The sequence below is a fragment of the Prionailurus viverrinus genome, chromosome A2, assembly GCF_022837055.1.
Source record: "Prionailurus viverrinus isolate Anna chromosome A2, UM_Priviv_1.0, whole genome shotgun sequence".
Lineage (NCBI taxonomy): Eukaryota > Metazoa > Chordata > Mammalia > Carnivora > Felidae > Prionailurus > Prionailurus viverrinus.
In genome coordinates this window covers 123,265,034-123,279,453 of record NC_062562.1, presented here as the reverse complement: position 1 = coordinate 123,279,453, position 14,420 = coordinate 123,265,034, and the positions used below count along the sequence as shown (strand labels likewise).

The following is a 14,420-nucleotide window of genomic DNA, read 5'->3' as shown; positions in this document are numbered from 1 at the left end:
GAGAGAGACATAAGCAAATGGTTAGTGTTTTTCCAGATGAGTCCTGTAGAGGTGTCATTGATCAAGGCTACCAGTAGCATAAAGGGAGAGTTTACAGGTAGAGAAAAGAAAGGAGGAAGAATACATGGACTGTGGAATTTGTCTGCCTAAGAAGAGAATCTATGTAAGTGATGAACCCCTGGGTTCTACTCCTGAAACCAATACTACACTGTATGTTAACTAACTTGAATTTAAATAGATAAAATTTTAAAAAGAGAGAGAATGGGCTGTCTTTGAGCCCCTTTGAAATAACAGAGAGATGAGAAGAGAGATACATTGTGAAATCGAAAGAGACTAAACAGAATCTAGTTTAGTTTAGTGGTAACTGATCAGGAAGAAGACCAAAAGACCAACCAGGAGACAGGATATAAAAGGTATCTCTTCCAAGTTACCTTTTCCAATCTGCTTTGGAGCAAAAATCCTATCAGTAAAACCTTAATAATTTAGCTCTCACTAAATCCCCAAATATACTCAATTTGTAACTAGGTACATTTAGCATTATCTTGGATGAATGATTATTTATTCTGTTGTGGACAAATGTGCAAACACAGAGAAGCACAAGAAGGAAAAACCAGACGTCATTTATTATCTACCTTGCCACTGTCTACACCATATACACTCACGCTTTCTCTATTTTGTTTTTTTGTGAGAGGGTTGAGGGTTAGAAACTTGCATTAAAATTTTTAACTTGAACTGTATAAAATACAAAGAAAGGAAAAATATTACCTGAAACCCATCACCCTGAGATGGTCACCAAACTATTAAGTGTAGCTTAACTTATTTTTTAAGTGTATTATATAGATTATATATGTAATTTTATATAAGTGAATTGAGAAACACATTTTATTTTATGACTTGCTTTTGTCTTTTAATTGTAAGTCTTTAACCACTGTGGCAAGAAATACCAGTTGTCATTTTTGATGACCAAATGATATTCCATTTAATTTTATTCCATTCCAAATAATCCTCTATATTGGACATTTAAGCTAGTTTTTCACACCTCTTTTATAATTGCCTTAGGATAACTTCCTAGAGGGCATATCCAGGTAGGAAGATAAACACAGTTGCAAAGTTTCTGATACATATTGTTATATATTGCCTTCCAGAAAGCAATATGTATTCTGGCCAACATTAGATTCTATGATTTCTTAAACCTCCATTGATTTAATAACTCATTTGCCTGTTTTAGTGTAATTTAATTCATATTTCTCAGATTACTACTGAGGTTGAAAATCGCTTCGTTTGCCTTAGCTTGGTTAATAAAATTCCTACTGACACCTTTATTTTTTGTTCAATTTTCTTGCATTGGGAAATTTCAAACATGTACAAAGTATAGAAAGTAGCATAATGTATATCTATTCCTTGTAACCACCTACAGTGGTATTAAAATTTAACATTTTTTCATAGTTACTTCAGATTTGTTTTAAAAAGGAATCATTACAGACACAGTAGCCTCATTTACCTGGGTTTATCCCTTCCTGAACTCATTTCCTCCCTCCTAACCTCCCAGAGTTAACCAGGATCCCGAATTTGGTGTTTATATTTCCCTTGTATATTTTTGTGCTTTTACTTTGTATATGCATTATTAATACATACCAACTATTGCTAAAGTAAATTTATTTTATATATTGTATGCATCTAACTGATTTACTTACTTCCACCTTGTACTCATGGTATTTTTCCATGTGGATAAGTTAACTTGTTTGTTTATTATCGTTGTGGTATATTATTCTACTCTATGACTATGTTATGATAGCATTAACCTTATTCTTATTGATTTGATTGCCCTTAGGTTGTTTTAAGTTTTTCACTATTTCAGTGTTGCAAAAAATGTTTTTATACGTTCATTCACATCTGCATATATGTAATGATTTCCCTGGGCCATATCCTATGAATGGAATGGCTGAGTCAAAGGGTCTGTGCTTCTTAAACTTTACCGGATTTTGCCAAACTGCTTTGCAAAATGGTTGTACCAATTTATAATCTCATCAGCTGTGTAAGATTTCTTCTTTGTCACCAATACTTGGTAGAATTAAATTTAAACATTTTTGTCAGTCTAAAATGGTATCTAATAATTTAAATTTATCTGTTCCTGATTATAATAGGGTAAAGCATATTTTCTTCTTTAAAAAAAATTTAATGTTCATTTATTTTTGAGTGAGAGAGAGAGAGAGAGAGAGAGAGACAGCAGGGGAGGGGCAGAGAGAGAGGGAGACACAGAATTGGAAGCAGGCTCCAAGCTCTGTTAACTGAGCCACCCAGGAGCCCCTCTTCTTCATTGGTTAATTTTTCTGTGAATTGTATACTAATTTACTGTGCATTTTTGGTTTAGTCATTTGCCTTTTTTTTTTTTGCTCACTTTTAGAAATTATATATTAATTCTGGAAACAAACATTTTGCTGTGCATAGGTTGTAGATATCTATTACTTTGTGACTTCGTTTATTTTTCAATTGTAATATAGTTGACCTGTGACTGGTCTTTGAACTTTGTTTATGCTGTCTTTGTTGAACCAATATTAACAATTATAATGAAGTCATGTTATCCATATTTCTTTTTATAATGTGCTTTTGGGTGTCCTGTTTAAGAAATTGTGTCTTACTCTGAGGTCATAAGTATACCCTTCTTTATTTTCTTCTGTAAGTAGCAATGGTTTGCTTTTCACAGTTAGACCTTAGCTGTACTTGGATTTATCTTTGTTAATGGGACAAGCTAAGGGTGTAATTTTCTATCTTTTTCATATGGATAACCAATTCATTGTATCAATTGTGTTAATCCTTTCTCCACTGGTTTTGAAATGCTTTCTCTGACTTAGCATTTCCATACATGTAAGGGTCTGTTTCTGACCCCTATTTCACTGATCCATCATCTTTTTAAAGAAAAAAAAAAATTAACAGTGGTATAACACCTTAATTACAATTACGATATAAGTGTTGATTTCTAGGAACATAAACTTCTCCTCCATGATCTTCATTATTATCTTAGCTCTCCTTGGTCCTTTACTAGGACATAGGAATTTCAGGACCATCTTGCAGGTTCCACACAAAAACAAAACAAAACAAAGCAAATAACAGCCCTATCAGGATTTTATTGAAATTGTACTGTACATTTTATTATTGGTGGATATTTGGTTTCTTCATAATATTGAGCTTTCCCATTCTTGAGCATGACATAGTCTTGCTTTTATTTAGGTCTCATTAAGAGACATGGTAATATTTTATAGTTTTCCCAATAAATATCCTGAGTCTTCATTTAGGTATATTCAAAGGTACTCTTATAGGTTTATTGTTGTTGGAATTGTGAGAGAAATCTTTTTTTTTTCTTTAATGTCTTCCTAATTGGTTATTGCTGATGCCTGGAGATAATACTGATTTTTGCATTTTGCTGTTACATTCAACAAAGTTGCTAAACCTTATTATTCTATTAATATGCCTATTAGTTCTCTTGGGATTTCTATGCAGACAGTTATTTTGCCTGCGAATGTGAATAGTTTTTAAGTTTATATACATCTTACTTCATGGTGTTGTCATTATGCTTTGACCTTGAGTTCAATGTTGAATAAAAGGAGTGTAGCAAGTTCTGTTCCTTGTTGAATGTGATTTCCTTGAAGGTTTCCTTGTTAGGATTGATATTTGGCATGAAGATTTGATAGATGCCTCTCAGATTAAGAAAATTTCCTTCTGTTTCTACTTGCAAATAATTTTTCTCTGTTTTGATTTTTAATCATGAATCATGTTTACATTTTGCTGTCTTTTTTTTTCTGCATCTTTTGAGATTCCTAAATTTTTTGAACTGTTGATAGAGTATGTTTGAAGTGACTCTACCAATGTTGATCCACCCTCAAATTTATGGAAAAGCACTACTGTTAAGTTGTTAAATGTTTGTAATGGAAGAAATCTTTGTATAGTAAAAATCATAATCATTTATTGTTTATGATGACAATATATACTCTCAGCTTGTCATTTACATTTCAATTTTTTATGATTGTTTTTCATACATACATAGGTATATTCAATGTTTAGTGAAAAACTGGGGGCACCTGCATGGCTCAGTTAAGTGTCTGTCTCTTGGTTTTGGCTCAGGTCATGATCTCACGGTTTTGTGAGTTCAAACTGTCCATTGGGCTCTGTGCTGATAGCACAGAGACTGCTTGGGATTCTCTCTCTCCCTCTCTCTCTGCCCATCCCCCATTTGTGCTGTCTTTCTCTCAAAATAAATCAACTTGAAAAAAGTCATGAAAAATTAATTCAATTAGCTATTGCACTTTAATCAAGCTTTAAAAATAGGTTTCTGTTCCAAATTTATATAAAATTCATCTACATTTATACTATTAGCCCTTTTATAATTTAGGTGCCATTTTTTAATATTTAATTATCCATCTGAAATTTCATTCATCTGAAAGTTCTGTTGGTGAAGAGTGAAATATTTTATAAGCATACACATCTTTTTCATAATCCATCAAGTTGATCATATCATTTATTTCCTTTCATAATTTATCATAGTAGTTGATAAATTATTTTAGTTTTTCAATTGTTGAAACATTGAAATCTTGGAATAAAAGATTTCAAGGATTAGACTATTTCTGGTGCTCTACTACATTTAAATCATCATTTCTTTATTGAAAATGTTTAGGAGTGCCTGGGGGGCTCAGTTGGTTAAGCATCTGACTTTGGCTCAGGTCATGATCTCACAGTTGGTGAGTTTAAGCCCTGTGTCAGGGTCTGTTCTGACAGCTCAGAGCCTGGAGCCTGCTTTGGATTCTTTGTCTCCCTCTTCCTCTGCCCCTCCCCCACTCTCACTCTGTCTCTCTCAAAAATAAATGAAACATTAAAAAAAAAAGAAAATTATTACATCTGTATTCCTAAGTAAAATTCATCAATTTTATGAGCCAATTTAGTCAATTTTGAAACCAAGTATTGTATTTTTTTAATCTAAGAGGAATTGGAAAGATTTACAAATGTTTACATTACCTGGAAAATTTACAGAGAAGAGCAATTATCTCTTGAAAAACTGGAAGAGTCTACTCATGTAACACTTTTGGTTTGGTTTTGCTGTTGTGCATTGCTGTTCTTATAGGTTGCTTTTGATAAACTTAATTTTTGTTTGTTTATCCCTCTCTGGTATTAGTTTACTTAGGAGTTCTGCTATGTTATTTTGTTAATATTTTAGGTTTACAATAGATATGTATATATAAATATGGCAACATAAATATAAAATTATATAAAATGTGGAAATATAAATACAGTAAAACCTTGGATTACAAGTAACTTGTTCTGCAAGTGTTCTGCAAGACAAGCAAACATTTCAAATAAATTTTACCTTGATAAATGAGCAACGTCTTGCAATAGTAGTACATGACATCGAATGTCACGTGATCACAACTGAGCCAATGGTTCTCAAAGTTTGCTTTGATATACAAGTGTTTTGAATTGCAAGCATGTTTCTGGAATGAATTATGCTGGCAAACCAAGGTTTTACTATACATATATTTTCTGAAATATCCGTGTTAATTATCCCTGTTTTTAATTATACCACTTGTATTTGTGTTCCTTTATAATTTTAGCATCAGTTTTTCAGATGGTATAACTTCTATATCAGTGGTTCTGTCTTTTCTCTAATTTTATTTTGATTATCTGGTTTTGTTTGTATGCACTTCTCTCTTTTTATTGCTTGACAGCTTTGCCCACAAAAAAGCTAATGCTTTGATTTTACTTATCAAATAACTTGTTTCTTCTTTCTCCACTATTAATTTCTAGTTCAATAATCTCTAACTTCCAAATATGTTTTTTTATGATGGCTTCTTGAGGCAAATAATTCATTTTAGTTGTTACTTATTTGATAATGAAAGCAATTAAAGCTATGAATTTGCCTCAGATTACTGCTTCTGTTCCAATTCTTCAATTTTATATGAAATATTCTTCATTATTTAAATGATCTGAAATTATAGTTTTACATGAGCATTTTCTGCACTTTTTTAAAGATGGAGAACTCAGTCAAGTCCTAGATTTAGTATTTTGTTTTGTTTGTTGGGAGGAGGAAGTATTGCTTATATTTTTATTATTGAATTCACATATTACTGCATTTATCCATGGCAAGGTAGCTCTTACATAATGTGTGCACGTGTAGCAAATCAATGAAATAATCTTTGCATTTACAAATTATTAGCCCTTCTAACAAAGTATATCAAGAACACTGATAAAGAATACTTATTTCAATATTTTTCTATTATGCTCATATTATCAATTATAATATTAATGTATTTTCTTTTTAATTTTTTTTTTCAACGTTTATTTATTTTTGGGACAGAGAGAGACAGAGCATGAACGGGGGAGGGGCAGAGAGAGAGGGAGACACAGAATCGGAAACAGGCTCCAGGCTCTGAGCCATCAGCCCAGAGCCCCACGCGGGGCTCAAACTCACGGACGGTGAGATGGTGACCTGAGCCGAAGTTGGATGCTTAACCGACTGCGCCACCCAGGCTCCCCTATTAATGTATTTTCTACCATCTTCTATTATGTCATGCTTGATCAGTAAAAGACTGAGAGGAATATTAAAATGTTTCCCAATTTTGGAAGAGATGTTGTTCAAAGGGTACAAAGCTACAGTTAAGTAAGGATAAGTCTAGAGATCTAAGAACCATGGTGACTATAGTCAATAATATTATATTGAATATTGAAAATTAGCTAAGAGAGTAGATTTCAGGTGTACTTATCACACTTATAAAATGGAAACTGTGAAGAGATGATATGCTAAGTCGTTTGACTACTGTAATCATTTCAGTATGTATGTACATATACATCATGTTTCATACTTCAAACATATAATTTTGATTTAAAAATTAAAAGATACAAAATACAAAGTGTACAAAAGTTTTGGACTGGTTGTCATGGGGAGCAGAGAATTAACAACAAAATTCCCCATTTTATTGTGTCAATTGCCTATAGTATTGCCAGAATTTTTTGCTAAGTAGTGTTATGAAAATAACATATGCACATGGTAACAAAAGAAAATTAAAAGATGCCAATTAATTTAAAACATGTTAGTTTCCCTTCTGTTAAGGTACTTCCATTAGCAGTTCCTGAGATATTCTTCCAGAAGCATTCTGTGCATACTTTCTCCCCTTCATAGAAATAGATAACTCTTTTAATAAAAAGAGGTGTCTATATAAAACCTTTGTACATATTTTTTTCTCATTTAACAACTGTATATCTCAGAGACCTTTTCATATCAACACAAAAATATCTGCTTCATTTTCCGAAATACTGTCTGAATAGATTTTAATGTAAAAATGTACGATAATTATTTAAAGCTAATTTATACTTTGGGGCACTTAGGCTGCCTCTAGCTGTTTATTATTATAAATATATTTTTGCAATCAAAAACCTTGTGTGTTGTGTACATTGGAGTCTACTGATGGGTCAAATCCCAGAAGTGGAATATTTGCATACATTTAAAATTGTGTGACATTGACAGATTATACTTCAGGTAATTATTATGATTTTAACTTACAACCAACAGTGGGTAAGTGTTTGTTTCACATTTTTACTGTCACTTGGTATTACTAAACCTTTAAATATTTGTGACTTAGAACCACAGTTGATTGTTATCTGTCATGGTTCTGGGGAGTGACTCAGCTCGGCTATGTGGTTGTCGCTTGGATTCTCTCATGTGGTGGCAGTCAGATGATATCTGAGCTGAAGTCATCTGAAAGTTTGACTGGATTGGACATCTTGGATGCCTTATTCACATGGAGGCTCATTCAAGTCTGTCCACCAGAGTGGACACTCCCATGTGGCTTGGGATTTTCACAACATGAGGGCTGGGTTCTCATAGGGAATGTTCCAAGAACAAGGATCTCAAGAGCCAGGAAGCAGCCAGGTGGGTTAAAGGCAACACTCTACAAGTAGTAAAGCATCATTTCTGCCATATCCTATTGGTCAAAATAGTCCACACACCTTCATTTTTGAATGAAGTCATCTTTTTAACTTTGAGTCAAAATTCATTCATTTATATTCATATATACAGAAATATAAATTCATCCATATATATAATTCATACATAAATGAATTCATTCAGTCATTCATATATAAATAAAAGTAATAATGTTCCCCTTTGCCTATTAATAGAAATAGAACTAGTTTTACTTATTTTTTTCTCAGTTCTATTTTTTCCTGGGTTTACGACAATGTTTTTGAAAGTAATAAATTACATTTGCTTTACTTTAATTCAGATTTTCTTCATTAGGCTAACCTTCACCCATCTTACTTTGCTTTCTGAATTTGAAATGAAATGGAGATTGGTACTTTTGCCTAACGTCCTAAATCATTTTTTGGAATGATTGGGGTGACTTACATGATATCAGTAGACCTCTTAATTGAATGTCAAGGAAGGCAGTTCCTATTGGCACGGGGACCTCCAGCTTCACTGAGAAGCATTCAATTAGATGAAAAACAGATGCTTATTTTTGTCTTATAAACCTCAATGCAGGTTATGTGGTAATTACTTCGAAGAGCAGGATAACAATTTATGTAATCAGCAGGACCCTATAATTACTAATGCATAATTTCTAAACAGCATTTAGCAAAATGAGGCCCATACATACACTTTGTAATGAAAAAGATGTGTTTGACACCACACTAAATTAAATTAAAAATTTGCATATTTTCTTCCAGGAAATGCACTAGCTTCATCTGCTTTATTTTGCTTCACTAATCCCTGTCTACTTTTAGCTCTGTTATAGGATCATGGAAATGCTGAATCACAATGATGGCTGAATGGGAGCAGAAGGATGAGGTGTAGAGAAAGCCCTCCTTCTCTGCTATCTAGGATTATGTAACATGATTCTGAGAGATTATTTGGAACGTTACATCTAGGCAACTTGTTTCCATGGAGAGTTTAATACGAAGGTCCTACAATCACTTAATTTAGAATGTAAGTGCTCTCAGAGAACTTAAAAATTACCTCCACTTGTCCGAGGCCCAGTAAAATGATGTGACTTTTAACATCAAGCAGTTGTCAGTAGGAGTAAGAAATGACTCATTCAGTGAGTCCCAGTCCTTTGTGGAATCCATTCCACTCTCCTGATTAAATCACACTGAGTTAATGTTGGACAAACCACATGTTGCATTAGCCCCAGGGACGTTGAACATTTTCTGCAGTAAGTCTTTTGAAATTTGCATGCACATTGGCATCGCTAGTATGCCTTTAATAGTAGTAGGTGGAAATAGTGGTGGAAGTAAATGGCAGTGCAGGTGGCTACATATTGAGAAAGTTGAGTGCGAGTTATTTACAGTTTCTCTCTGAAAGACCATCGATGAAATTGGACACCTGGAGAAATTCTTACCTGCAATTCCTGAAGTCATGTCAAGAGGATTACCCGTCTCTTCCTCAAAGCTCTGGACCTGAGACAGCAAAATGCATCAGTCTCATTAGAAATGTTTTCATAATGAATTCACTTTATTTATTTAATCAACATATAATGAGTGCCTACTGGCTACCGCTAAGAGGATTAACCATGATTTCTAAACTCAAAGAGCTTACACTGGGGGGCAGGCAGGTGGCATGGTACAAGCACTCGGGATAAAGACTCAAAGAACTAAAGATCAGGAGAGGGAAATGGGGGAATCACTTCTAGGTGGGAGGAATAGAGACCCTGTCTGGAAGATGCGGCATTTGAGCAAGACTGAAATAATAATAATATTATTCTAGATTTTTTTTTTTTTGCTCCTAAAGAGCTTTAAATATACTTGGAGAATGAGAGTTATTTCCTACATTTAATTTTATTTCTCTGAGGGATTTATTTATGACTTGGTAAATTTATGGAAAGCAATTCAGAAAATTCACAACTCAGTTGCTATACAGAGCTTAGATAGCTCAAAGAAAATTTGTTTTCCAAATTGATAGAGCAGAATTTATCGTTAAAGTTATTTTCAGAAATTAATAAATACTACTCTACTGAGAATAAAATTATGGGTAAAACAAAATAATAAATATTTCTTTTAAGGGTGCCTGGGTGACTCAGTCCATTAAACATCTGGCTCTTGATTTCAGCTCAGGTCATGATCTCAGGGTTTTATGAGATGACACCTGAACTGGGCTCCATGCCTGGCATGGAGCCTGCTTGAAATTCTCTCTCTCCCTCTGCCTCTGCTCCTCCCTGCTCCTGTGCGCTTTCTCTCTCTCAAAAAAAAAAAAATTTTCTTGAAAAGTAATAAGATAGAGTACTACAGAAACTTGACAAATAAAAAAAGTTAAAGAAGGTAAGAAAACAGTTCCTGTTGATATTTTAGAGTTCATTTTTGCAGGTTTCCCTTTTAATATGATGTTTTTGGACATCGTTATGTAATCAAAAATTTTCACTCAAAACTTAGAAGGAGAGCTTCTTTCCCCACGTTGTGAAATTCCTTTGAAAACACCATTTTTCATGACTACAATAGGCCATATTTTGAAGGTCATTAATTTACTTAATGGTTCTCCTAATGTTGGAATGTTTTCTAAATTTTGCAAATAAAAGCAATGGTGAGATGGATATCCTTATATATAAATCTTCTTCTACATGTCATATTATCCATTTAGGTTCATATCTGAATAGTGAAAACTGAATCAAAGGGCATTTAAACATTGCAGCACAAGTGGCCAGAAAGGGCCATAAACTCAGGAATAAAGAGAAGACCATGAGGTTACAGCTTAGCAATGTAAGAAGAACTATTTATTCCCTCTTTTTAATCCTTCATCGGTTTTCTTTAAAGTTGTTTTATACTTATGATTCATTAGACATATTTCTTAACATTACTTTTATTGGTTTTGTAACTCAAACCAGCGTGCACCTTGTCTGTGTACTGTATACATGTACCGTGGACATTTTCAATTATAATAAGAAAACTCTTCTGCTGAGATTATTATCATGGAGGAAAGTCCACTTTGTGTGATGTAAAGTACATGGTCATCTAGGGAAAAACAACCCCAGACAACAAAATCTCAACAATTTAGAACGGAAACCAGGTGTATTCCTGGGTTGTTTCCCCTGAGCCAAACTTATTAATAATTTTTTTAAATTAAAAATAAAGGAACAGTTATAAACTTTGGAAACATTTTCCACCTACTCAGGATGCCAATTGGCATTGTTTAATAATAGGGTCAATGTTTCTTACATTTAGTTCTAGGAGCAGGATCCCTGTATGGAAGCGAGAGGAAGATTAAACATGTTTTATAGTGGCTATAAAGAAGCATCCTACCTTGACTTTACAATTGCAGATGCTTCATTAGGATTAAATTCTCTTAATATGTTTGGGAATTTAAAAAGAAAGGAACAGACTCAGTTTTACTAGGTAAAATTAGACAAAAAATATGTTGATTTCTGCACTAAAAAAATTGATGCACAATTTGCTTGGAATCATAGTTTTGAAAAGTGAGCCAAATATTGTCAAATTCAGCCTGTAAGCAGGACTTTAGGGGAGCATCATAGATTGATCAGGAGGTAATTTTGGCCAATCACAGTTGAAATTATGATAGCTAGATATTTAAGTATATTGGCTCATGTTTTAAATGCCATGAAAATCTGCCAATTTCACACATATTTTTCATTTCTTATAATTGGATTCTTAAATTTGCCATTAAAAAATGACTATTAAATCTGGCATTAGTTCCTGTTTAAGATGCAACGTACCCAAGCTTCATTTACTCATCCATTGGTATTGAGTGAAACAAATATTTTTCTCCCAGACTGTGATGAGGACATAATATTTTAGGTATACATTTTAGAAAAACAAAATTCAAGTAGTGAATTTCCTTTATATCATTTTGGGGGCTCTATGCCTTGGATACACATATAGCCTGTCACACACACAAACCTGGGCAAATATTAAAGAAAGACCAGGGACAAAGTTGGTTATAAAGTTCAAGAGAGTATTCTGTTTTTCTATAGATGCCACCCAGACTAAATTAATATTATCAAATATTTTTGATGTTAATTTAATCATTCACAAATATTTATTGAGTCCCTAGTATGTGCCTAAAAACATATGAGCTTGGGGTACCTGGGTGGCTCAGTTAGTTGAGTGTCTGACTCTTGCTTTCAGCTCAGATTATGATCTCACGGTTCATGGGATTGGCCTTTCACACTCACAGTGAGGAGCCTGATTGGGATTCTGTCTTACTTCTCTCTCTGCCCCTCTCCCACTTACACTTGTTCTCTGTCTCTCTCAAAATAAATAAACATCCTTAAAAAAATAAAATAAAAATAAATTTATTTAAAAAACAAAGAAACAGGGGCGCCTGGGTGGCCCAGTTGGTTAAGGGAACGACGTCAGCTCAAGTCATGATCTTGTGGTTCATGAATTCAAGCCCCTCCTCAGGCTCTTTGCTGACAGCTCAGAGCCTGGAGCCTGCTTCGGATCCTGTGTCTGTCTCTCTCTGCCCCTCCCCACTCATGCTCTGTCTCTTTCTCTTTCCCTCTCTCTCTCTCTCTCAAAGATAAACATTAAAAAAATAAAAACAAACAAACACACAAAACATATGAACTTGTATTATTTTATTTTGGGGCCTGAGTGTCTTCCCACCTCCATACATACCACCAGAGAGCTTTGCCTTGAATAATTGCTATTGAAGAATATTTGAAAGTGTACCATGTAAGAACTGACACTCTGTTCTGAATCTTTTTTATCCTGAATGTAATATTATCTCTCCCTGTCCTCTCACATATAGATGGTTTCCAATGGACCTTATTTTCCTCTAAATCAATCAAGCTTGAAGCATAAAAAAATTTCATAAAGGGACACTAGAGTCTGTGAGGCATCCCAACAGGCTGGGGATGGTGAAATTTCTTGTTTGGATCCTAAGTAATATAGCAGACTGACAAATGGACTGCAGATTTTCTTGATATTCTTTATATTACTGTAAGTAGTAGTCTGGTGATTAAGTAATCTTTGCAAGATTGAAACAAAAGAAAATTTTTCTTAGTGCTACCTCAGTTTATCTTCAAATCAGGGCACTAGATCAAAGGTCTCCTGTTTTCCTCCATTTATAATTAAAAAAAATTTTTTTAACATTTATTTATTATTGAGAAACAGAGAGACAGAGCATGAGCAGGGGAGGGGCAGAGAGAGAGGGAGACACAGAATCGGAAGCAGGCTCCAGGCTCTGAGCTGTCAGTAACAGAGCCTGATGCGGGCTTGAACTCACAAACCGTGAGATCATGACCTGAGCCAAAGTTGGCCGTTTAAGCGACTGAGCCACCCAGGCGCCCCTCTCCATTTATAATTTTTATTTATCTGCAGGCTATTGGTTTACATTCAGACTAATATTTTAAGGTTCTTATTTTTTAATATTTTAAGGTTCTTGAAATAATTTTTGACATAAGACATGTATACACATAAACATATATGCATAGATATTAGGATCATCAACAGCTACATATTTTGAGGCAATTTTCATATCTTTGTGGGATAGGGAGGGCTACCAATAGGCATATTCACCTAATTCCTCTTCTTCTTTTAAGGTTATGGGTAAGTCTTACCTCCTGCAAGTTTCTTGATCCTCTCAGCCCCTTGGCTGTTTAAGAACCTATCTTCTTGGGGCGCCTGGATGGCTTAGTTAAGCATCCAACTTCAGCTCAGGTCATGATCTCACAGTTTGTGAGTTTGAGCCCTGCGTCGGGCTCTGTGCTGAGAGCTCGGAGCCTGGAGCCTGCTTTGGATTCTGTGTCTCCCTCTCTCTGCCCCTCCCCCGCTCGCACTCTGTCTCTGTCTCTGTCTCTGTCTCTGTCTCAAAAATAAATGAACACTAAAAAAAAAAAAAAAAAAAAGAACCTATCTTTCTGCTCCCTAGATGTCCCAAACATGTCTAGAGTGATAGGAAAGTTTACCGGTAGAGCTGTCACTCTCCCTGCGTGTTACTGTGCCCACCCCTGCCATTGCACTGAGGTTCCCTTGCTGGCAGGTTCTGCACCCCAGAGACTATCAGAGCGCCTGGCTTGTAGAGGGCTTCTAAGAAAGGTGGTCCCACCTTGGGATTTGCATATAAATATTCTGCCCCACTTCTGGATGATTTACATGATGAAAGGGAAAAAAATTTGCTCTTCCTTTGTCATAATATTAAAGAATAGAGAAATGTGTGAAAACATGTGTATATTTTTTTAAAAGACTGAGAAGTGCATGTAAGGGTGTCATCTAAACGAGGGTGAAAATTAGCATGAGTGAGTGAAGGGGAAGATGAAGGAGCAGACTGTGAAATATGTGAAGATATACATACATGCACATATAGGACAAAAAATCTTTTGTTTACTGACATTCCTTAGCCCTTCTCCCAGTCAAGAAAGAGAAGTTTGAGGAGTTACAGGGCTCTGACCCTGGATAGATGGGAAATAAATGATGTGGGGAGGAAACCA

The 14,420-nt window shown here is 34.6% G+C and overlaps 1 protein-coding gene across 4 annotated transcripts in view; it reads right to left on the bottom strand.

Moving 5' to 3' along the window:
- Positions 1-14,420, bottom strand: part of ITPRID1 (ITPR interacting domain containing 1) — a 288,990-nt gene that overhangs the window by 39,873 nt on the left and 234,697 nt on the right. For all 4 annotated transcript variants that reach the window (XM_047850300.1, XM_047850299.1, XM_047850302.1 and 1 more), the window contains one exon: positions 9,381-9,438. In XM_047850300.1, coding sequence (XP_047706256.1) covers positions 9,381-9,438 — 58 coding nt within the window. The remainder of the gene's footprint in view (positions 1-9,380; positions 9,439-14,420) is intronic.